Source organism: Sphaerodactylus townsendi, linkage group LG12, assembly GCF_021028975.2.
Source record: "Sphaerodactylus townsendi isolate TG3544 linkage group LG12, MPM_Stown_v2.3, whole genome shotgun sequence".
In the NCBI taxonomy this organism is placed as follows: Eukaryota; Metazoa; Chordata; class Lepidosauria; order Squamata; family Sphaerodactylidae; genus Sphaerodactylus; species Sphaerodactylus townsendi.
Genome location: NC_059436.1, coordinates 19,867,964 through 19,893,944, shown reverse-complemented (window position 1 = coordinate 19,893,944; position 25,981 = coordinate 19,867,964). Strand labels below are relative to the sequence as shown.

Sequence of the window (25,981 nt, the reverse complement as noted above, 5' to 3'; positions counted from 1 at the left end):
ACCCTATGAATTAATGCCCCCCTAAAATGACAGTGTTCCCATCTATGTTGATAGGGTGTGGCCTGCAAATCTCCTGGAACCAGGTGTTGCCCTGGGTGCCCTTTTCCCCTGGTATGCCTCTGTACAGCTGCCAACAAAGTGCAACAACCATTTGGGAGAGGTTTGGCTCAGTGGAAGGGCCACCGTTGGATATGCCAAAAGTCCCAGGTTCAATCCCCAACATTTCCAGTGTACAAGGTCAGGAAGTAGCGATGTGACAAACCTCCCTTTGAGACTCTCAAGAGCAACAGTCAATCTGAGTAAACAGTACTGACCTTGCTGGGCTAATGGGTCTGATTTAGTATGAGGCACCCTGTGTTTGTCTGGCTCAGAAGACGTGACAGTGCCACCATTTCTCTGTCCTTATTTTCCCTTAGAACTGCACCGTGTGCCCGGCAACGGCATCTGTCCATGTCAGAAGGGGTCTGAGGGTTCTTCTTAGGAGCTGGCGGATAGCTGCGAATTCTTGGACTGTGTTTGCTTGAAACGCTTGGCTGGCACCCGGGTGGCCCAGCCAACTCTCTGTGATATTGGATCAGAGCTCAGAGGAGGAGGGCTGTGCATGAACAGCACTTTGGGAAGCTGCGTGAGCATTATCGGCCTCATTTATCTAGCTGCCTCTCAGTTCAACCGCACGGGAGATCTATAGGAGATCTGTGTCTGCCTGCAGGAAAAGAATGCCACCCTATCTGCACCCATTTCGTTTATCCTTCCATGCGTCTCTTGTGTTGTTTTCCAAAGCTGAAGCTGTTTGAGAAACCCTGGAGTTCTAGCCAGGAGGTGGATGATGCCTGCAGGGAGAATTTTCAAAGCACGGCTGCACCAGGACCACCCGCTATGCTGCACTCCACCAGGGGTGAATTGGCTGTCAGAACAACCGGGAGGAGTACTGATGGGCTGATGGCCTGGGGGAATCCCTCCCACACACTGTGTCCACCCCAGCCCTAATTGGTGGTTGGCTCGTGCCACAGGGAGGGGTGCTTATGAGCTGCCAGTGAAGGACCAGGGAAGGAAGCAGCCGGCCAACCATGACACAGGGTGGGATAGGAGGTGGCTGGCTGGGCCTAGCTGCCTGAACAGTGGGAATGCCAACCTCCAGGTAGTAGCTGGTGTAGTGGTTAGGAGGCAAATGCTGCCTTCTTCAAGCTCCACCCCCAAAATCTCCAGGTATGTATGTATGTATGTATGTATGTATGTATGTATGTATGTATGTATGCATGTATGCATGCATGCATGCATGCATGCAATTAATTAATTAATTAATTAATTAATTAATTAATTAATTAATTAATTAATTAAATTTCTATGCCACCCTTCCCCAAAGGGCTCATTTCCTAACCTGTAGCTGGAAGTCTACTGAGCAGGCTGCTTCTCTCTCCTTCAAAGGAGCAGAGCTGGATATGAGAAAGGGACAGACCCGTTCTTCAAACTTGTTTTCTCCTTTTCAGTATGCTTCTGCTCTTCACCTACATGTGGGGTCTGGAGATTTCCTGGAAGTACAACTGATCTCCAGTCTATGGAGATTATTTCCTATGGTGCCAACTCTGAGCTGGCAAATTCCTGGGGAATTGGGGAATAGGGCTCGGGGAAGGGAGGAATCTCAGCAGGGTATAATGCCATAAAGCCCGGCAGCCGCCAAAGCAAAAGCTGCCTTTTTATCCAGGGAACTTGGAGCAGCAGTGGCGTAGTGAGCAGCAGTGGCGTAGGAGGTTAAGAGCTTGTGTATCTAATCTGGAGGAACCGGGTTTGATTCCCTGCTCTGCCACCTGAGCTGTGGAGGCTTATCTGGGGAATTCAGATTAGCCTGTGCACTCCCACACACACCAGCTGGGTGACCTTGGGCTAGTCACAGCTTCTCGGAGCTCTCTCAGCCCCACCCACCTCACAGGGTGTTTGTTGTGAGGGGGGAAGGGCAAGGAGATTGTAAGCCCCTTTGAGTCTCCTGCAGGAGAGAAAAGGGGGATATAAATCCAAACTACTACTCCTTCTCCTTCTCCTTCTCCTTCTTCTTCTTCTCCTTCTTCTTCTTCTCCTTCTCCTTCTCCTTCTTCTTCTTCTTCTTCTCCTTCTCCTTCTCCTTCTTCTTCTTCTTCTTCTTCTTCTTCTTCTTCTTCTTCTTCTTCTTCTTCTTCTTCTTCTTCTTCTTCTTCTTCTTCTCAATCCTCAAAAAATGGAGAGGTGAAACCTACTAGTTCAACCTACTAGTTCAAACCTAATTGTTCCTACTATTATTCAACAGACGAAGCTATCTAACTGTGCAGGATTAAGTCCCATGGATGGTTAAGTCCTAAACAACTCAAGGGGGGGGGGGGGGGGTTGCCATTCACTGAAGAAGAAACAAAACCTAGGAGAATAACCTGGACCAGGTCGGATTTATGGCTACAGACAGCTTGTGTCCTTGAACCTTGTAGTGTTGCAAGGACAAGTATTTGAGGGCTCTTGTAAAGGCTATTTGAATATTGCCTTTTGAAAGCACTGGAATTTACTTCATGCAAATAAGACATGCTTGTTTTCTACGTAGTGCGGTGTTTTTTAAGTGGACTGTAGTAGCAGTTTGATGTAACTGGAGTGACTTTCCCTATTGACTTTCCAGAGGCGTTTTTAATAGTGCGATATTGCTATTTATGGTATATATATTGTTCTTTATTGTCTTAAGTGATACTTCATGTATGTTGTAACACACTTGTCTGTTGATGAGTTTGTATATTTGTATTCCACGGGTGCACTTTATGTCACAATATCTGTATTAGCATTTGATATCTATTGGCCATTGGAGGATGTTTTGTGTTTGGTAACCTGATCCCTGTGGCCTGGAGATCAGTTGCGATTCAGGGAGGTCTCCAGCCCCACCTGGAGGCTGGCAACCCTTAGGGCAGCTTAGGCACTAGCCCAGTAATGGCGAACCTTTTTGAGACCAAGTGCCCAAATTGCAACCCAAACCCCACTTATTTATTGCAAAGTGCCAACCCGGCAATTTAACCTGAATGCTGAGGTTTGGTTTAGAAAAAAACAGTTGACTGTAGGATCCAGCAAGTCCCACACGCACCGCTCTGTGCCTCTCTAGCATCTCTGCCCACTCTGTTCCCCCCCCCGCCCCTGGCAGTAGCTACCCAGGCCAGAGCACAGGCACCAGGCCCACCAGCCGAGTCCTCCCTGCTCACCGCAGTGTCCACACGTCATGCTCAGTGGCCCAGGCCAGCCTAGATGGATGTGTGTGTGGGGTGGGGGTGGGGGTGATTTTCCACCCCCACATGACGAACTCTATGTGTGCGTGCCCACAGAGAGGGCTGCGAGTGCCACCTCTGGCACCCGTGCCATAGGTTCGCCATCACTGCACTAGCCGCTAGAGCCAGATGGACCTAGGGAAGGAGGGCTTCCGACTCTCCCCACCCCTTTGTGGCTAGGGTTGCCAGCCTCCAGGTGGCCTCTTGAGAACTCCTGAAATTACCCCTGATCTCCAGGTAGTGGAGAGCTTTTCGCCTGGATAAAATGGCTGCTTTGGAAGGTGGACTCTGTGACATTATGCCCCATTGAAGTGCCAGAGCTGGCAACCCTATTTGTGGCACAGAGGCTGCTGCCGTAGGAAGTGGGGGTCCTTCGTGCATAACCACGTAGAATAATTCATGCGCCGATAAACCTCTTCCTGTCCCTCTTCTCCAGCTAAAATTGAATAGTCAAGAGCAACATCTTTTATTAACAAGGCCTGACAAACGATGCTGCAGGTTCCTTCCTGGCACATAACTGAATATTGAGATTAATGCTAAACTTTGGCTGCGTGTTTTTTTAAAATCCCCTCCCCACCCTACAAATGGAGGAACATACAGCCTTGCTTTCTTGCCTGCTGCAGTGTGTGAGATCGGGGTGGGCAGCTGGGACGTAGGCACCCCGCTTTGACAGTAAACATTCTACATCAGCAAACCAAGTTGCAAACAAGATTGGCCCTTGAGGTCTGCAAAGATTCCAATTTGTTTGCATTTCAACTCTCTTTCTTCCTCCCCTCCCTCCCTCCCTTTCTGCAGCTGCCATTTTGGACGACCCAATGGAGTGCAGCAGAGGCGAAAGGCTGTCCATCACGCTGGCCAAAAACAGGATCAACCGAGCTCCAGAGCGGGTGGGGAAAGCCAAAGTGGAAGTGGACATTTTTGAGCTCTTGCGAGACAGCGAGTACGAGACCGCCGAGACCAGTACGTGCATCTCAGGGGGCTTGCACAGTATATTTATTATTCTATTTCATTATTTTATCAAAGTTGATGCTCCGCTCTTCTCAACCAAAGTCCAGGCTCAGAGCAGCTTACACACATTATTAAAATATACAGTAATACAATTCAACATAAAAATAGCCACTAACAATCCCAACTTAGGGAGCTGGGTATGTTTAGTTTGGTGAAGAGAAGGTTAGGAAGTTACATGATAGCCATGATGATATTTGAAGGGATGTCATGTTGGTGAGGGAGCAAGCTTGTTTTCTGCTGCTCCAGAGATTAGGATCAGGGTTCAAGGTGAAGGAAAAGAGATTCCACCTAAACAACAGCAAAAACTTCCTGACAGTAAGGGCTGTTCAATAGTGGGATGCACTATCTTGGAGTGTGGTGGACTGTCCTTCTTTGGAGGTTTTTAAGGAGAGGCTGGATGGCCATCGGACAGGAGTGCTTTGATTGTGTGTTCCTGCATGGCAGGGGGTTGGACTTAATGGCTCTTGGGGTCTTTTCCAACTCTATGATTCTATGAATAAATCATGTATCCAATGATGGTAGCTGACAATATAAAATCTCCATAGTCTCCAATATGGCCCTCCTATAAAAGCAATGGTTTCCCCCCACCATTTAAATTAGTTTTCAATTTTATCATGCTCAGAGGTTCAGACTTCAGATCGTTGAGTTTCTGTAGTCTTCCGGCCAACACTTTCTCTTCTAGAAGTTTTCAATCTCTCATGTCTGGGCACTACTTGGCTCTGTGTAGACATTTGGGTTGGCAGCTCTGGACTGGGAAATACCTAACCTGTGCACTTTCCAAAAATACTTGGTGGACCAGCAGGAAAGGTGTTGGTAGACACCTTGGTGTGTACCATGTTGGGGGGCCCTGCTCTAGAGGGGAAAACAGGAACTCCAAAGGGAGAGGAAAACAATAGTGTGAGACTTTTTTAACTCCCCCTACACCTCCTCACCAGTCAGCAATAAAAATGGTCAGCAATAAAAACGTACCAGAGGTGTGTCCATGGATTTTCCAGCATCTCAGCCGGTTTGAGACCCTTTGCTGATGGAAAATGAAATCCATTCTGCCTTGGATGTGGTTGCGTCTATGTTCTTCCAGGGACTGATCCGTGACACTGAAAATAAATGCTAGGGCTGGACCCTGCTGCGGTTGGCACCAGCAAAGCCTTAGTTTCCTTTCAGTAACGTGGTGCTGATAAGCCAGAGATGTTTCACCAATATGTAAGGATCGTGAGCAGGAATGCGTCATGAACCTCTGGAATTTATCGCCACAGGATGCAGTCATGGTCACTAGCATAAACGGCTTTAAAACCCAAAACTGATAAGGGTTAGGTAAATTCATGGAAGTCATGCTTATTGGTGGCTGCCCACGATGATAGCCAGAAGGCCATCTCCATATTCAGAAGCAGAATATGACCGACAGCCACACGCCATGGCAGGGGGTAGTACTGCTGTCATGCATGGCTTGCAAAGCATTCTGTAGCATGGGGGAGACCATTGCTAGTCAACAGAGTTGCCAGAATAAACAGATTGGCCGTAGGGAGGACTGTGGCTCTGCCTGCAGACAGTCATGGCAATAACCGCCCAAGTGCATAATGTGATTTAATAATGACATCGCAGGATGCCTGTCCCCCAAAAGAATCCCTCTTTGCATTTGTAAAGCATGCAAGAATAAAGACCCATGACATTCCCATCACCATGTTGTCTTGCCAGCATGGTGTAGTGGACTCTAATCTGGAGAACCAGGCTTGATTCCCTACTCCTTTAAATGAGCGAAGGACTCTAATCTGAACCAGGTTTGTTTCCCCGCTGCTGCACATGAAGTTTGCTGGGTGACCTTGGGCTAATCACAGTCCTCTCAGAACTCTCTCAGCCCCACCTACCTCACAAGGTGTCCGTTGTGGGGAGAGGAAGGGGAAAGAGTTTGTAAGCCACCTTGAGAATCCTTACAGGAGAGAAAGGCGGGGTATAAATCCAAACTACTCCTCCTCCTCCTCTTCTTCTTGTCATGTTAAGCATGTGTAGACTAGTACAGCAACCGTGAAAATGTTGCTGGCATTCACTGGTAAACATGCAAAGCTGATGAACCTTTTGAAGACTTTATTGGTCTAACACTTTACAGTCTTGATGAACGGGGAAGCGGTTCTTTCTCAGCTTTCATGCTGCTTTTCAAACAGACTGCCTTGCTGTCTTTGGGTGTGAAACAATATCCATACAAAATACTGCTTGCCGTGAATGTGGAAATCAAGGATCTTTACACTGTCAGGCAGAATGTGCAGAGGAGAGAGAGGCAACATGGTGTTTGCAAGGGCAACCTCGATGTGCCAAAGGCGTATTCTGCATGGGCCAAAAACAAATGGTGTGAACTGGTTTAAAACGGTGTAAAAGGACCACAAAATCCAGCAACGTGGTCAGTGAGCTACAGAACACAACAGAGGGGGGGGGGTGTCACATTCTGTGGTTACTTTCTTTAAAATGAAGTTTAGAACAGCGACTGCAACTAAATGACACACTTTACAGATTTCTAGTTAGATTATTGTTAAGCTCTATTTGTTATTTTGCCTTTGGGTAAGATTTGTGTAAGAATTACTAGGTCCCTTGAAGGACCCATTCCAATCTCCTTTTCTTTTCTCCTGTTTTTAAACACACAAGGAAACATCTTTTCTTTTTATACCCTGAAATTAGTCTCTTTTTTTAAAAAAAATCTCCTGCGTTGTATACATACACTGAAATTGCTCAGCTAAGCTAGGGATAAGTGATTCCCTCCCCCCCACCTGTTCGCTCGCCTTGGAGAAGGTCTGGTAGAAGGATGTTTCTGCTCTCTGAGACACACTTGGACAGGGGAAATGGATGTCTATTTGAAAATATTTGTACCCTTGCTTCTCAGCTGAATTAGGCTACCCAGGCAGCTTACAATTTTCCATGATTAAAACAATAAACTATGTAAAAACCAATAACACTTGAAAGACCAGCAATAGAAAATAAAATAGGCAGCAGCATTAAAATGTTTTAAAACATACCAAGAGCAGTGAGGTCAGCGTTAAAAACCTTTTCAGAAGATGGGATGCTAAGAAGGGAGAGGATTCTTCAGATGGCCAGACAGAAAAGGACATCAGTTATCTGGCAGGGATTGTGGCTAGGATAGGGCCAGTAGATGCAGGGGCGTACTGCCCAGGGGTACATATGGGGTCAAATGTTCCCAGGCTGTGGCCATTTAGTCACAGAAAATCACCCCACATCTCTCCTTCCCCACCCCCAACCCCGGGTCCATACACTAACTTCAAGACCTGGTGCAAAAAAAACATTGTCAGGGTGGGGGAGGGTGGCTGCCCATATGGTGGGGGAGGGGGACTCAGATTTTGCTCCAGGCTACATTTTTCCTAGATACGCCTCTGAGTGGATGTACCACCTGCCTACAGTAGTTTGAGAGGTTTTTGTGCCCCACCTAAGATTCTTTCATCCCTGAGCTGGATTGCCCAGGCTAGCCTGATCTCAGAAGCTAAGCAGTGTTGGCCCCGGCAAGTATTTAGATGAGAGACCACCCAAGAAGTGCAGCGTTGCTATGCAGAGGAAGGCAATGGCAATGGCAAACCATCTCTGAGCCTCTCTTTCCTCTGAGCCTCTCTTGTCTCTTGCCCTATAGGCTGCTATAAGTCGCCTGCAATTTGCTGACCCTTCACACGCACACAAGACTCTTTCAAGGTTCTATTGTGGGAAGCAGCCATTTCCATTGCAAGAATAGGGAGTTTGTTTTCAAGTATATGTTCAGTTTTTGAAATCGCCTTTGTCTACTGTGATTGTGGGCATGGTAAAGTGCTTATAAGGTGGGGAAAGGGTAACCTAAAAGCAGAGATGACGACATTCTTCAGCCTCAGGGATGAACTTCCTTGGCCAAGTTGTTCAAGGACTACATTCACCCCCCCCCCCACACACACACACACATACACAATGACTCTTTCTGTACATACCATTGATGTATGTTCACACCCTCTCACCTTTCTTAAGAGTCAGGAGAGCAGCACAGGGGTTTACTGTGTACCCTGAAAAAAACCTTTGAAACTTGAAAAAGATCTGTTTGAAATACCTACCCAACCCAGAGGTGGTATTGCTTTTGATGTGTGTGTTAAAAATGTACGTGTTTGAAATACTTTCTCATGTTGAGATGTCTGTGAATGTGTGTGTCCCATCTTTTCTGTTGTACGGTTGTGATCAGATTTATGTAGAGGCGAAATAATTCTTGTTTTCATTCAAGGTATTATATAAACTAATTGTTTTGAGACTGTTTCTAAGTTGATCCCCAATTGTTTGAGGTGGGTGTATGCATTTGCTGCAGAGATGTTCCAGGTTAACCTCCAGGTGATGGCTGGCAATCTTCTGGGATCACAACTGATCTCCAGGCGAAAGAGATCAGTTCATTGGGAGAAAAAGGCTGCTTTAAAAGTTGGGTTCTATGGGATTCCACCCCATTAAAGCCCTCTCCTCCCCAAACACAACCTTCCTCAAAATCTTCAGGTACTTCCTAACCTGGAGCTGGCAACTCTACCTGTTCGAAGTAGGAGATGGCTATGGAGAGAAACTTCCAAAAGACCTGCCTATAGTGGCCACCCACCTTCTTAGGTAAATTAGCAGATACATCTAAGATTTGAAGCCAGCCCTCTCCTCTGCCCTTGACTGTCTTTCTTGGAGATCACCCCAGAAACAAGATCCATAACTTCTAAGGGTTCGCTTGATTTACCCGACTTCTCAACTGTGACTCCGCACGATCGCTTGTTATAGCATATCATATTAATAAAAGCCATTTATATACTTTAACCTCTGGCTGTGCAGCTTTTAGACATCTCTTTAATACCACTGTCAGATTTCAGGCATTCTGAATTGCTCCTAAGTATCACTCTTAGCCTCTTGAATATCATATTTTCACAATGATGTCTGTCCAGAACGGTGACATTTTGCATTCTAATTAGCATTTTAAGAGGCTGCTGTGAGATGCTCATTCTTCCCTCTGTTCTTTCATTCATTCTCTTTTTTTATTCCTTCCTCCCCCTTTTTCTCATTAATTTTTTTTTACGATGATACATAAATACAGAAAGACACAAAAATATCCTTCAGCTGAAAGCAATTTGAAGGGCAAATTTGCCAGGGAGAAGAAATATTATGTCATCTGTTTCAAAATAAAACGATTGGAGTACAATTCTCAGCCGTTCCAATCTCATTTCACCCATTACCATAAAACCCTCCCCAGCAACTCTGAACCTGTGAGAAGTACGGAGTGAGCAAAGTTAATGTGATGAAATGGGCATTTGTTAAGGCAAACTAGGATTTGAATAACTGGCATTGTTTGGACAAAACATAAAACTTCCAAAGATCTTTCCGCAAGTATAACAGCCAGACACCCCAGATCTCTGTAAGTAGCTTAGCTGATATATTATTTTACCTTCAGTTTGTAAAACTAGGATTCACTGTCAGGCACTGAAATCCTGGCTTACTTTGACAAATGCTGTTCCCTCCCCCCCCCCCCTTTCTATAGCCTGATATATTGTTCTATATATCAAATAAACTGCAAGCCAGAATTAAGCCAGGGTGTCTGTGATTATATGTGCAACCATAGTTTATAAATCAGCTTCTGATCCTTGTTGGGCAGACCCTAGCTCCATGGTGGTGAACCTTTGGCACTCCAGATGTTATGGACTACAATTCCCATCAGCCCCTGCCAGCATGGCATGCTGGCAGGGGCTGATGGGAATTGTAGTCCATGAACATCTGGAGTGCCAAAGGTTCGCCACCACTGCCCTAGCTTATCCTATAGATAAGCTTGTTCATAGAGTAACTTGTTAGTGGAGTAGCCAGCATGGTGTAGTAGTTAAGAGCGGCAGACTCTAACCAGGAGAACTGGGTTTGATTCCCCACTCCTCCACATGAGCAGCAAATTTTTATCTGGTGAACTGGGTTTTTTCCCCGCTCCTACATTCCTGCTGGGTGACCTTGGGCTAGTCCCAGTTCATTCAGAATTCTCTCAACCCCACCTGCCTCACAAGGTGTCTTTTTATGGAAAGAGAAAGGGACGGTGGTTATAAGTTGCAGTGGGACTCCTTACGGACAAGTGGAGTATAAATCCACCCTTTTCTTCTTCTGAACAGACAGTCATGTTGACCATAGCTGGATTACTGCAGTGCACTCTAGGTGTCTGTTCTGGGTAGAGGAAGGGAAGGAGTTTTTAAGCCACTTTGAGATTCCATACAGGAGTGAAAGGTGGGGTATAAATCCCAGCAGTGGTGTAGTGGTTAAGAGCAGGTGCACTCTGATCTGGAGGAACCAGGTTTGATTCCCAGCTCTGCCGCTTGAGTTGTGGAGGCTTATCTGGGGAATTCAGATTAGCCTGTGCACTCCCACACACGCCAGCTGGGTGACCTTGGGCTAGTCACAGCTTTTCGGAGCTCTCTCAGCCCCACCCACCTCACAGGGTGTTTGTTGTGAGGGGGGAAGGGCAAGGAGGTTGTAAGCCCCTTTGAGTCTCCTACAGGAGAGAAAGGGGGGATATAAATCTTCTTTTCTTTTATGGGGGTCTGCCCTCTGGAAACTGCCATTGGTCTGGAATGCAGCAGCCCGCCTATTATCAGGGGCTAGCTGCCAAGAACATATGTTGCCCATTTTAAAATAGCTTCATTGGCTGCCAGTCTGTTTCCAAATTCCATTCAAGGTGTTTGTTATGACCTTGAAAGCCCCTCCCAACCATATATTTGAAGGACCATCTCTTTCCTTATGCCCCTGAGTGCAGTGGTGGGATTCAAAAATTTTAGTAACAGGTTCCGATGGTGGTGGGATTCAAACAGTGGCGTAGCGCCAATAGGGCTGGGCGGGGCACAACGCGGGCATGGCCAGGCATTCCGGGGGTGGGGCATTCCTGGGCGGGGCTGTGGCAAGGGCGCACGCGCCCCAGGTGCAGTTCCCCTTCACCCCGCCTCTAAATTCAAATAATGACAGTTTAAAGTATTAAAAAAGCAACATACAGTATGGTAGTGCATTATTTATTTTTTATATAATTATATTGATTGATTTTAAATAATAACATAAGGAGAGAAACCAAAAACTGTTTACAATTGTTAACATATTACAAACATATCTAATTGTCTATCTCTCTCAACCACCCCCCCACTAAAACATCCTATATTGCCTCCCTCCTTCCCATATTTCCCTCCCTCTCTACTTTCTACTTCCCCTTCAGATTCCTATAACTACTTTATCTATTCCACTTGAAAGAAAACTAACAGAGGGAGAGATCCAAAATCCTTAATCTAAAAGAGTAGTTTAAACTCCTCTCTTTCCAATATAAATTTCAAGAGGAAAAAAGAAAATGAAAAATCTTTACCTAGAATACTTTCCCAACCTTTATACCAATGAACAAAAAGTTAGAATTACTATATATTGTATTATTTCATACAGTTCATACACACATGGGGGCGTGCCATGGGGGGCAGGGGGGCTGCAGGGAGCCCTGGGGGGGATTTTGCGTCCCCCACTTGACAAGATTTGTTGTACCCAGGGACAGAGATTACCCCCTTGTCCCTAGTGGAGTTAATCATTAATAACCGGTTCTCCAAACTGAGAAAATTTTAGTAACCAGTTCTACCGAATAGGTGCGAATAGGCTGCATCCCACCTCTGCCCTAAGTGCCAACTATGGTCTTCAGGCAGCCATCTTTTGGCTATCCCTCTCCTTATGGTGGCCCTTATGGCATTGACCAGAGCAGCTTTGTGGAATGGACTCCCGGAAGAGGTGAGAACCCTTCCTTGGAGATCTTTAGGAGGCGCTGCAAGGCCAGCCGGTTTGCCAAGGCTTTGGAGGGAATTTGAACTGTCAGACATCTTTTAAAGTGAGGGGAGGGAGGGACTGTTTCTGGTTTGTTATTTTGTTTTTTTGCTTTTAACACTGAAAATGTTTTTACAGTTATTGTAAGCCTCCTTTAACTACAGATGAAAAATATAAAGAGGGGAGGGGGTACCCAGAGAACAGCAACAATGAAAAGGTACCACTATTTCGCAGCTAAGAGGGGTTGTTTGCTAGAAACACTGGAGAACTTATTAACACAATCTAACCATCATATCACCTCAGATATAACAAGTCCTGAAAAATTCAATGAGAGTAAAACCAATGGATATTTAGGAAACCATTTAACAGTGGCGTATCTGCCTAGGGACAAGTGGTGCCCCTTGCCCCCGGGCACCACGCTTCTGGTCACATGGGGGGTGCAAAATCGACCCCCCACGTGACCAGGAAGTCCTGCTGTCTCGTCATTTTCTCACTCCTCAACCCCATCTGAGGCACACAAAAATGACGAGGCAGCAGGATTTCCTAGACCTTAGACCTTGCCCATGTCCATGTCCATGGTGACATGGGCGGGTCGAGGAGTGTGGGGTGGAGCCTCGGGGCATCAGGGGGTGGAGCTGAAGTGGTGGGCGGCAGAACCTGGGGGGCGTCCTGGAGCAATTTGTCTCCGGGCACCATTACCCCTGGTACGCCACTGCCATTTAAATAAGAGTTGTGGATTTGTGAATGCAGATACACGTTTTGTATTAATTGTAACCTGTGTCTGTGGTGATATACAGGCTCTATTTTGTTGAATATTATTGTTGCTGCTGCTTCTGTCTTTCACTCAAGGAAAGGTGGCATATAAATGCTTGGATAAAGTAATAAATAGTAATAAATTGGCCATGCTGACAGAGGCTGATGGGAATTGTAGTTCCTGAACATCTGGAGAGCTGCAGGTTCCCTACCCCTGGTTTAAAGTAATCAGAGTTTCACATGATGTGTGAACTGAGCCAGTCCCTCACGTCTTGGTTTGCCTTAACAAATGGGGCTTTCCGCATGGTGTAGTGGCTAAGAGCAGGTGGACTTTAATCCACATGAGCGGCAGGTTCTTATACGGTGAACTGGATTTGTTTCCCCACTCCTCCATTCCTGCTGGGTGACCTCAGCTAGTCACAGTTCTCTCAGAACTCTCTCAGTCCCACCTGCCTCACAAGGTGCCTGTTGTGGGGAGAGGGAGGGAAAGGAATTCGTAAGCCGTCTTGAGTCTCCTAACAGGAGAGAAAGTCAGGGTGTAAATCCAAACTCTGCATCATCTTCTTCATTGCCTTTGGTCTTAACTAAACTAATTAATCTAGGGTGGGGTTTTTTTAAAAAGGGTCACTGACAGGGGCATTTTTTGCAATTACAGATAAAGCTTACCTTTCCTATGCATTTGACTTTCTAAGACCCTTCATAGAAGGCCAAGCGGCCTGTTTAAATGCATCTTTCTCTAACAGCTGTCTTCCTTTGAATGTGGCTTCCCTTCCTCCTCCCCCCCCCCCCCGCTGCCTTTTCTTCCTGGGTACCAGTCTGTCTCCCGTGGCTTCATGAATTGTCCATTTTCTCTAAAATCCTCCCTCTTCTTATTATAGGCACTTAGAGGCATTTCATCAGAGAAAATAAAGGGAGGATTTCTGGCTTGAATTGTAAGGCTGAGAAATAATATTTCAAGAGACTTGGCTGGTGTTCCTGTAGGTTAGGCTGGGCGTGATAAGATGGGTGGATGCCTTTAATTGACGGGTACTGCCACAATATGATAAAGTGTGCTGGCTACAACCCAGAGTTAAGCAGATTTGGGCTGTATGCGGTGGGAAACATAAGGAAAGGAAAGATTGGGTGACTACATAAATCAAGCCACCAACCCCTAACAGAGCACAATACAGATAGAGGGAAGGCCTCTTGCTGCTGAATCTATTTGAAAAAAAGGAAGGAGCAATTTCATACTGTTGCATTTGTTTCCATTATCCTGGGTTCTGGGGTCATAGAGGTACAGCTAGATGATCTCAGGAGGGAGATAGACCTGAGAGACACTAGATAAATTCATGAACTACAATTTCCATCAGCCCCAATTGGCCATGATGGCAGGGGCTGATGGGAATTGTAGTCCTTGAACATCTGGAGTGCCATAGGTTCGCCACCACGGTCTTAGTGAAGTGGTGGCGGCAAACCTATGGCACACCAGATGTTCATGAACTACAATTTCCATCAGCCCCAATTGGCCATGATGGCGAGGCTGATAGAGGTGTAGTCCTGGAGTTACTGGGATTCTCCTGGAATCTTAGTGGATTGCTTTGCACTGTGCTCTCTACGAACAATTCCAGGGCCCAAGAGTCAAAGAGCCGATGCTCACGCAACAAGATTTTTGAGGTATAATCTTTTGAGACTCAAAACTCCCTTCATCAGATATGTCACAGGGAACTTTGCACCAGGGGGAGGTAGGGGTGGGGGGCGATATTCCATCCCCCACATGACTAAATGGCCACAGCCTGGGGACACTGGACTCCATATGTCCCCCTGAGTGGTACACCTCTGCTATCCTCTGCAACTCTGATATAGTTGTAAAACTGTCCATGTTCTCCCCACCTTTTTTTCAGGATCCATTTAGGAATTCCCATTGAGGAATTTCAGCTGTGTTTTGCAACACCAATGGTAGCAACCCGACCCATACAAAGAGGGAGTCAGATCTGCAGCTGGGGGCAGTGTGGGGCCACGCTGGTGGATTGGCCCTCCACTGGGCACTTGCCCAGGCAGAGGGGTGCATTCACTGGTGGGTGGCCACCACGGCCCTCCATGACTGTGGAATGCAGTGCTGAATGCCACACCAGGGTCATGCAGCCACCAGTGTAACCGGGACGGTCCAGGTCACGGCCTAGGGAGGAAGCAACACAAGTCAGCTTCCACCCAGTTGTTGCCCCTGTTATACCAACAGCCAGGGCTTTGGACTTGCGCCACTGTTTTGGTAGCATAAGTCCATTTTTTGTCTCCCCCTGCTGCCAGAAGGCCCCCTTGGAAATGGTGGGGCTGCCCAGCTGTGGCACTGTGTCCGGGCACCCAGCCCTTTGGATGGGGCTAGAAGCGTGGTACCACTTGTGACAGTAGTTTTTTTTAATTAATATTTCAAAATGCTTGTCATTGCCTATCTTGGATATTAGGAGTTTGGCAGGATAGTTTACAACATGTCAAACTCATGAGTAATGTCCAGTTACCCAGAACCCTCCATGCTTCTCTGTCCCACTGATCAGGGCCTTGTGCATCCCTCCTGGGGAAAACACTATGGAGCTAAAAGCCTTGACTCCAAGGAGATGTTTTGCCTGAAAGAGTGATGAAGATCGCTACTCCAAGTCAAGGTGTCCCAGGTGCCTCTGTGGGATGCTAGTGTCAAAGGAAACCTGCGTCACCAAAGTCAAAACTCTCTGCATGGGCTAATCTTCTGCCAGAGGGCCCTTCACTTTGTTTCAATTTCTGCACTCTTAATTCCACTGGATGTTTTCCCTCTGTGAGTGAGAAGCCTTTTCTCTCCTTCTTTTCTTCTTCTTTTCCTCCTTTCCGATGGCTGTTAGAACTCTGTTGCTATGGCTACTTAGAGCCTTCTTCTGCCATCTTGTTTCCATGGCTGCCCTGGAGATCAAGGGTGACACAGCATGCACCAAATTCCCCCCTCTTCTGTTTGTGAGGTAAAGAATGCACATGTACCCGACCGACCTTGGCACTCCAGTGATACCTTCACACGTGTACATAAACAAAGGGGGTACCACTTCAGAGCTTGATACTTCTGAGGAAGAATGGGAAGCTCTCAGCATTTTGTGAGGGGCCCACAAAGGTTTCTTCAACAGAAATGCCTTCTTACAATGCTCCCGTATTCTTATGAGAAAAGGGGCTGTTCGACAAGAGATCCGGGTACTTGAAAGTGTCTGTGCACAGAAGCGAAAAGAAGAATTTAAAGCTGGTGGAGGCACAGGAGGAAGGTTCAACAAAACTTCATGTCAGGGTCTTAGTTCTCGCTATTTTGAAAATTATTGGTATTCGAAGCACGTACGGAAGAATCCTAAACAGCATTACCATTTTGTAAGCCCCTTGAAGTCAATAGAAGGGTGCAAACTATTCTTGAGGGGTTTTTTTTGTTCGGACCTCAATTCGTTAATTTCTGGCTGCTCATTTCTGATAGAGCGGACATCCATTGGCAGAAATATTATCAATTCAGAGGTGGCGTCAACATGCCTCATTTTGATATTTGCATGGTTACCCGGGTGCCATCTTTGTTCAGTGATTTTTTTTTTAGCAGTGGCTGCCACACCAACTTCCCTCAGACCAAGGGTTTGAAGATGATGGATTGAAAGGCACATTTGGGAAGAGGCCATGAGGGAAAAGGTTTAGAGTCGTTTCTTAAACAGCCACCGTCTCAGTCTGCCGGCATGTCTTCGCACGGGAGGGATTTTATTCAGAACTGCAGCAAATTCTATGACTTCCTTTATTAAAGCCGCATTATCATCCTCATTATGAGACAGGACATGGAGGCAGGATGACTTAATAGACAGAATGGAGAATAACTCTCGGGAATCTCGGTTCCCTGTGCCACCTCGAAGTGCTACATTATACATTCATGCCTATTTTTAAGGCTGGAAGTAACCATTATGATAATGTCCAAATCTCCTGACAACACAGACACTAGCCTTTCCTTCCATGATTTCTTAATAATGTATGTCAAGTCTGAAGGAGCTTTTTCTAGAAGGATGCAGAGTGACGGAGAAGCCACTCTGCTGCCAGATGAACCATCCCAATGATACTGCTTCCACTTCCCCCTGTGAGTGAGTTTCATTACCTTTTCCTCCTGAAGAGATATGAACAACTGAGACGGTAGAAGGCAGCTGTTGATGTGCAGTGGTGTTACTCAGTTATTGGGGAGGCATCAGCTTGGGCCATGCCCCTATATACCTCCCTCACTGCCCTATCTGTCCTGCCTACCAAATTTGGGAGAGTTTTTGGGTGCTTATCTGGTGAACAGGATTTGTCTCTGCTCTTCCACATGAATCCTGCTGGGTGACCTTGGGCTACTCACAGCTCTCTCTGAAATTTCTCAGCCCCACCTCTGACTTCACAAGGTGTCTGTTGTGGGGGGGGGGGGAGGGAGAGGAGTTTATAAGCCTCCTTGAGGCCCCTTCCGCACACGCAAAATAATGCATTTTCAAACCACTTTCACAACTGTTTGCAAGTGGATTTTGCTATTCCGCACAGCTTCAAAGAGCACTGAAAGCAGTTTGAAAGTGCATTATTCTGCATGTGCGGAATGAGCCTGAGACTCCTTATAGAAGTGAAAGGCATGGTATAAATCCAAACTTTTCTTCTTTCATGGGCTGAAAAGGTTAATGTAGAACTGATCCACATTACCTGGGTGCAGATTGACTATTTTGCTGCACACCATTTCTTGATCAGTCTACCTCCCTATCATCTCTGTATGTTCCTTGTCACTTGGTAGAATCATTATAGATCGTCTAACGGCCCCTGGGATCTTGAGTGATGATTTAATCCCATGGGTTAGCATACATATTCTGTGAGACAAAGTTCTCTCCACTGCTTTGCAGATTTTGTTGTCGGAAGAGAAAGGATGGATCCTGTTGTCTCTGGTGCGATAACAACTCATTTGGTCCGTCAGGCCCAGTTAACATCACATCTGGCCCTACAGCCTACAGACTGTGAACGCAGTAAAGAGAAGCTGAGATATCGGATTCCAGCTCTGTCTGTGAAGGAAGGGGGGGGGGGGGGAATGGATGCAAATGTGCCCTCTACAGTATAGTTTTTTTAACCTGGACCATTTCCTCAGTTAATATCATTCATTAACCATAATGCAAATAGACCTAAAGTCCTGCCAGATGAATTCAGAAAGCCCTAATTGGGGGAAGGGAGGTGGTGAATTCCATTCACATCGTCAAGTTTGCTCTTTCACTGGACCACTTCAGACTGCAGATGAACAGGGGCTGGGTTGCATCCTCTTAGATGGGCTGTGTTCTCTCTTGAAGAAACAAACCTCTGGGCTTGTCTTGAGCTTAGTGGCATAAGAGGTTAAGAGCTCGTGTATCTAATCTGGAGGAACTGGGTTTGATTCCCAGCTCTGCCGCCTGAGCTGTGGAGGCTTATCTGGGGAATTCAGATTAGCCTGTGCACTCCAACACACGCCAGCTGGGTGACTTTGGGCTAGTCACAGCTTCTTGGAGCTCTCTCAGCCCCACCTACCTCACAGGGTGTTTGTTGTGAGGGGGGAAGGGCAAGGAGATTGTAAGCCCCTTTGAGTCTCCTACAGGAGAGAAAGGGGGGATATAAATCCAAACTCTTCTTCTTCTTTTTCTTAGTGCATCAGGCTAGATGGCCCAGGCTAGCTTGAGCTCATCAGATCTCAGGAAGGTGAGCAGCATGGTTAGTATTTGGGTGGGAGACCACCAGGGAAGTCCAGGTTTCCTATGCAGAGGCAAACAGTGGCAAACCACCTCTGCTCTTCTCTTGCTTTGAAACTCCTGCAGCAATGATGGCGAACCTTTTCGAGACTGAGTGCCCAAACTGCAACCCAAAACCCACTTATTTATTGCAAAGTGCCAACACGGCAATTTAACCTGAATACTGAGGTTTTAGTTTAGAAAAAATGGTTGGCTCCGAGGTGTGCGTTACTCAGGAGTAAGCTTGGTGGTAGTCAGTGGCTTTGCTTTGAAGCAACAGTGCATCTCTTCTAACGGGTGAATCACGACCCTAGGAGGGTTTACTCAAAAGCAAGCCCCATTGCCAGCAACCGAGCTTACTCACAGGTAAAGGATTGTGCTTTTGTTCTTTGCATGAAAATCAGTGGGGTTTAACAGCGCTTAACAGGGTTACCTACCCTGCTTCCCCAAAACTATGTCTTAGGTTTAATGCTAATAATCGAGCCCAGCGGCCCAGGCCAGCCTAGATGGGGGGGGGGGGGGCTCTGTCTGTGCATGCCTGCAGAGCGGGCTCTGCCAGCATCATGCTGGCAGGGGATGATGGGAACTGTAGTCCATAACATCTGGAGGGCCACGAGTTTGACACCTGTGTCCTACAGGATCTCCAAACGTTGGCTGTGACTTGACAGCATTTTCCACCATCACCGGTGAGCTTAATCAAATCCTCACTTGGCCCCCAGCCTGGTCTTCCTCACTGGATTGGGTGAAGATATACCAAGGTTGCCAGCTATGGGTTGAGAAATACCTGGAGATTTTGAGGGTGGAGCCTTTGGAGAGCCGAGTTTTGCGGAGGGGAGAGAGCTTGGGGATGATTCTTACAGATTTTTACAGGCCCCTTCCGCACACGCAAAATAATGCGTTTTCAAACCACTTTCACAACTGTTTGCAAGTGGATTTTGCCATTCCGCACAGCTTCAAAGAGCACTGAAAGCAGTTTGAAAGTGCATTATTCTGCATGTGCGGAACGAGCCTCTGTCACCTGGAGATCAATTGTAATACTGAGAGATCTCCAGGCCCCACCTGGAAGTTCAAAAGAGCTACATATCCCACTCTGAGCCCCTAAGAGAGGCCCCTTCCGCACACACAAAATAATGCGTTTTCAAACCACTTTCACAACTGTTTGCAAGTGGATTTTGCTATTCCGCACAGCTTCAAAGAGCACTGAAAGCAGTTTGAAGGTGCATTATTTTGCATGTGCAAAATGAGCCAGAGAGAACAAGATTCGAGTTAGTGCGTTTCCTGGAAGCTTTTGTCTGTCCGCTTTCGGGAAGAGGATATTGAAGTAGGTGGGTCTGTGATCAGACCCAGAGGACTGTTTTTATGCTCATGCCGAAAACACCAGTAACTACTCTTTTTTTTCCCTTCTGGCTGACTCTTCCGTGGGGACCATCAGTGTGCCAGATCCTTCCAAAAGGCGTGGTAGCAGTCCTGGGACCATCATCAAGTCCTGCTTCCAGCTCCATCATCAGCAATATCTGTGGAGAGAAAGAGGTGAGCAGAAGGTTGCTGTGCTCCATTGAAAGGTCTACAATAAAGGGGCAATGAACATTATGAAAACGTGACCCTACCTTATAGTGAGTCAGACTGCTAGTCTGTGGAACTCAGTATTATCTACTCTGGTTGGCAATGGTTTTCCAAGATATCGGGCAGTGAAAGGATCTCTCTCCTCACTTGCTGCCTGAAATCCATTAAGAGGGCTATCCAAAGATATAAGCTTAATCCTTCTGCTTCCTCAGTTCTGCCACGAAATCACGGCTCTGGCAGTTTTTCCTTAGAACAATTTGCTCTATTCAAGGGGGACTTAAGATGTCAACCTCCAGGTGGGTCCTGAAGATCTTCTGCTATTGCAGTTGATCTCCAGGCAACCAAGATTAGTTCCTCTGGAGAAAATGGCTGCTTTGAAAGGTTGGCCCGGTGGCATTATCCTGGTGAGGTCCTTCACCTCACCAAAAACCCACCCTCCCTAGGCTTCATCCACAAAATATCCAGGTATTTCCCAACCCAGAGCTGGTAACCTTCGGTTGGCTGGTGGTGGTGACGTTTAAAGCTGGTTTCAGAAGTCCAACACAATGTAGGCCTTGAACTGGCAACCTGAAGAAAATATGGCAGAGATTTAGGGCAAAACTACATGATGAATGCCACACAGATCAGGCCAGTGGTCCCCTTCCTAGCTTGCAGTCGTATGTAAATACTGAAGCCTTCCAGGGGCTATTCAGAAAGAAGGACTTTGACCTCCCCCTGCTCCTGACATCATTTTCCCTTCCCCTTCCCGCCATACTCTGTGCTGTGCTCCTGAGACCAAACCAGGTCCCAGAGCGCTTAGGGATATTAGTTCCTCAGTGTTGATGCTGAATAAAAGTCGAGTTGTCTAGTTTGTCCATCACCTGACCAGCTCTGGCCAGTAGAACGAATTGCAGGGAAACAGTGACACCTATAGGAGGTCCTCTGTATTCCAGTAGGCCACAAGCAGGTGCAGTGATAGTCCTTGACCCCTATAAAACCTTCTGATTCTGGCTTCTGTACTTGCTGTGTTCATTGCTATCTGTGGGTTACTTTGCATGGGGCCCCCTCTGTCTTGCTTTGTCTGCCCTCAACTGAACAGGAACTTGAGCCAATATCTGGTTGGTCAGATTGCCAGTTCCAGGCTGGACAATTCCTGGAGATTTGGGGGTGGAGCCTGGGATGGGTGGAGTTTGGAGAGGGAAGTGCTTTGGTAAGGATATCACACCCTACAGCCGACCCTCCAAAGCTGCCAGTTTCTCCAGGAGAAGGGATCTCTCTAGGCTGGGAGAATTCCAAGCATCACCTGGAGGTCAGCAAGACAAGCCATCTCTTGGCAGAGAATTATATCTGAAGAAGGCTGCACTCATTTGGATCTTTAGGGCATGCTTTTAGGAGGACTGAAATTTTCACTGACATCACACACACACACACACACCCCTTGATTGCACTTTTCCTATCTGTTGGTAGCCAGCATTTTCTCCCCTTTCCTTATACGGCTTCAAAGGTATCCCTCCCTCCTTCCATTAGCATTTTTCCCTCTCGAGCAATCACTGCCAATTAGGAATCAGACAGGAAATAGGATGACATCATGACATTGCAGATTTTAGATGGTGATGTCATCGAGGGAATGTGTGATTGGCTCAGGCTGAGGGACACTACTTCCTAGACTGATCACATGGGAGAATCTAGTCAATCCAAAGGCAGATGGCCTTTGCACTAAATTGGTTTCCCAGGCAGACGCTGTCATCCTCCTCCTGACGTGATCTTCAGAAAGATGCTGAAAGGGAGGTGCTTTCGGGCTCTGATAAAAACCTCTGCAAAAAGCCTCCTACATAGTTCAGCCCTTGTCCTAAGTTTGTGCTGCACGATAGTGAAAAACAACAATGAATTTCTCCCTGAACTCCCAGTAATTCTATTAGTTTGTACATGACCCTTCCGGAAGTTCACACTTTCCTTTGTTTGGAGTTTTATGGTTAATAGAAAATCCATCTGATCTGATTCCAAGCGGTGTGTCTGATTTAATATTTTATAAACTCCGCACTGCCTTCTGCTGATCCGCCTCTGTTCCCAGGAAACAGAGCCGAGTGCTTGTATTTCATCTGCTTAAATCCTGCCAGCGTCTCTCTGCCGCTTAGCAGGCTCTCTGGCATCTCCCTTGCCACTGAGCTCCTAGGCTGATTGAAAGACAACAAGTCAATAGGAAGCATCCACAGATGAATTGCAGTCATTCCCTGCCTTTGGTTTGCACGAGGCAGGTTAAGAGGTGATATCCCTCCGGCCTGCCCTTTCCCTATAGTTTTTGACTTTTTGTTCAGAATAAAACTTTAGCTTTATTCTGAGCCAAATCTTAGGCCAGGATTGCACTAGAAAGGGGGAGCATGTGACTTTAACTGCAGAATTCTCCTTCCAGCTTTCATTTAGAAGAAGAGGAGGAGGAGGAGGAGGAGGAGTTTGGATTTATATCCCCCCTTTCTCTCCTGCAGGAGACTCAAAGGGGCTTACAATCTCCTTGCCCTTCCCCCCTCACAACAAACACCCTGTGAGGTGGGTGGGGCTGAGAGAGCTCCGAAAAGCTGTGACTAGCCCAAGGTCACCCAGCTGGCGTGTGTGGGAGTGTACAGGCTAATCTGAATTCCCCAGATAAGCCTCCACAGCTCAGCGGCAGAGCTGGGAATCAAACCCAGTTCCTCCAGATTAGATACACGAGCTCTTAACCTCCTACGCCACTGCTGTTTCAGTCTGTTTCTACCTCATGGGACTGAATTGTGTATGTGAGCATTTCTTGCAGGATGTGGGTAGGGTTAGCCAGCATGGTGTAGTGGTTAACAGCAGGTGGATTCTAATCTGGAGAACCGGGTTTGATTGAGTGGCAGAGTGGCAGAGGCTTATCTGGTGAACCAGATATGTTTCTGCACACCTACATTCCTTGGGCTAGCCACAGTTCTCTCGGAACTCTCTTAATCCCACCTACCTCCCAAGGTTTCTGTTGTGGGGAGATGAAGGGAAAGGAGTTTGTAAGCCACCTTGAGTCTCCTTACAGTAGAAAAAGGTGGGATATAAATCTAAAATCTTCTTCTCCCTTCGGGTCACTGGTGGAGGATGAAAGGGCCAGGTTGCAAGACTCAAGGTGGGAAACTCTGGAGATTTGGGGATGGAGCCTGGGAGGACAAAGACTTTAGTGGGGTACAAAGCCAAAGAGCTTACTCTCCTAACCATCCTTTTTCTGCAGAAGAACTGATCTCTGTAGTTTGGAGATGAGCTGTAATTATTCCGGGCAGAGGAGGAGTGAGGGGAAACTGCACCTGGGGTGTGCGCACACCTTGCACCATTGACACAGTGCTGGCTGCCCCTGCCCTGTCCCTGGAACAGCATGGAATGCCCCACCACACCCCCACCACGCCCCCTCGACAGCCCGGCCACACCTCCGCTGCTGCTCCACCTGGGGCATCATGCCTCTGCTGCCCCATGGTTCCACCTGCAGGCTAGCATACCTAATGTGCGGGCTTCTTGTCCATCTCTGCAAGCATTTAACATATATATGTTAAATGAGAAGAAATCAAACAAAGTTAACTTTATAATTTCTGGCATAAGTGACCACTGGCATGTAAGCAAGGGTGGACTCGCTGACCAATGGAAAACCCCTTTCCAAATATGGGCATTTGTCACACGGTACATCAGAGAAGCTGATTTACAGCATGGCCAGGAAATGGAGTTACCTGAGAACCAAAGAGAGGGAACAAAGGAAGTGCTAATCCAGGCCGGGCAGGAGAAAGTGCCTCCTGAGCCCAAGTCTCAACCAAAGCCTGCCTGGAGTGATGCTGCTATTAGCTGAGGGGTCAGTGCAATAGACCAGGTCATAAAACAGTGACCTCAACAACTGGTTTACATACAAGCAGTTAACCCTTTTGTAACTGAGTTGTGACAGACACTTGCAAAATGCCAACACAGAATTGTGCAGAGTAATTAGTGGAAGCGTAGGATTATGCAAATTCACGCAATATCCATAATTTAGATTGAATCACCAGATGCCAATTTTATTTTTTGGTCCAGAGAAAAGACAGAAAAGACTTATGCTACATAAGACAACTCTCCTCGAGCTCTTCCTCTTGCTGATGTACTAGCATCTGAGGTTGAGATTTGGCATCCCTTTATTGAGGAATAAGTCTGATTGAGTTCAGTCTGCTTGACTTCTGAGTAAACCTGCCTGGGATCGTGCCATGTGAGAAAGAGCTGTAAACCTAGAAGTCCCCAATTTAAATTTTGTCACTCACACCAGTTACCCTTAACAAAATCTTGGTCACTATGGAGATAACACTGTTTTGCCAGAGGCAGGGCTCCTTTGGGATTTTGATGGTCAACGAAGCTCACAGATGCAAGATTTCTCTCGGCCACACAAAGATGATTTAATAACAGAAAATAAAACAGTCCACAACCAAAAAACACCAATCTTTTATAGCCCTCTTAGTTATTGTGAGTGGGGGGGGAGGGGGCGGTTCCTGCATCAATGGCCATGCCTCTGGTACTAGGATTGCCAATGTCCAGATCTTCCACTATGATAGTTCACCTCCAGAAGACCAAGATCAGATCCTCTGGAGAAAATGGTTGCCTTGGAGGGGAGGCTATCAGTGATGTAGCACCAACAGGGTGGGGGGCGGGGGCAACGCCCTGGGCGCGCTCCGTGGTGGGAGCGTTCCAGGGCAGGGTGAGCAGTGCTGCGGCAGGACACTCCTCCACATGAAGGAGCCAATCACAGGTCTCTTTGAACTCTTTCAGCCCCACCTGCCTTATAGGAGAGAAAGGTAGGTGTAAATTAAGGTGACCAGATTGTCACCTTTGTAAATCGGGACCCGGGCGGCTGTGACAGGGCAGGAAAAGGGGAGCACCCCAGAAGGCAGTGCAACAGCCTTCCAAAAATCGGGACGGTTCAAAAAACCCGTGGGATGTGGGACAATTTGGTTTAAGGTGGGACTGTCCCGCCAAAAGCGGGACATCTGGTCACCTTAGTGTAAATCCAAACTCCTCCTCCTCCTCCTCCACTAATCCTGTAACCATTTTGGATATGGAATCTAGCTGCAAACGTACTTGAAACCAGGATAAGGTCCCTGGGCAACACCATTTTCCAATCCTCCTTGAGGTTCTTCCGAATTGACACTACAACTGCCCGCTGTTATTACAAGGGCATTGCAAGGAGTTTGTGTACCCCTTTTTGACCCCCCTCGCATTTATTGCATTACTGATTTGTTTATGGTGACATGGACTTAAATGAATTTCTTAAAGAGCACTTCCCTGCTAATCCTGCTCTGGACAAGACAAAAAGCAATGGATCTGGCAGAACAGATACAACAGTTTTAGTTAGCCAGCCTTCTCTCTCAATTAATGGGTCTGCTTCTTAAGGGTTTTTTTTTTTGCAAAACAAAACCGCTTATTCTAGTTTAAACAATCCGAGACATTGACATTATAATGCTATACATTAGAAAGGTTTTGCAACGTTTTCTGCTGTTGTAAGGCATCATCATCTTCTCTTTTTAAATTAGCCAGAATTATTAGGAGGAAAAGTTTCCTTGCATTTCGGGATCTACTAATTGACTGTGGGGCTTAAATCAGATTTCTAGAAGCGTGCAAATACTAATCTAGCAGCAGCTAACATATAAGAAATTAAAGTCTGCTTATCTTTCAGAAACATAGCAGTCTAGCTGAACAATATAACTTCAGCTGGAAAAGGGAAGTCTGTTCCAAAACCTTTTTTCAAGTAATCTACGACAGGGGACCAATAATTTTTTTCCTCTACCACATGACCACCATGTTAGGTAATTTACGGTGCCAACATTGTGCACATTGTTATAGATTTTAGATGGGCCGTCTCTTCAGTTTTAAGGGAAAGTACTTCAGTGGCAGAGGATGCTCTATTGATGTATCTTT

The 25,981-nt window shown here is 46.7% G+C and overlaps 1 protein-coding gene across 2 annotated transcripts in view; it reads left to right on the top strand.

Annotated features, from left to right (window-relative positions):
• The window catches only part of GRIK4 (glutamate ionotropic receptor kainate type subunit 4), a 449,540-nt gene that overhangs the window by 276,005 nt on the left and 147,554 nt on the right, over positions 1-25,981 (top strand). For both annotated transcript variants that reach the window (XM_048512834.1, XM_048512833.1), the window contains exons 3-4: positions 4,059-4,223; positions 19,953-20,050. In XM_048512834.1, coding sequence (XP_048368791.1) covers positions 4,059-4,223; positions 19,953-20,050 — 263 coding nt within the window. The remainder of the gene's footprint in view (positions 1-4,058; positions 4,224-19,952; positions 20,051-25,981) is intronic.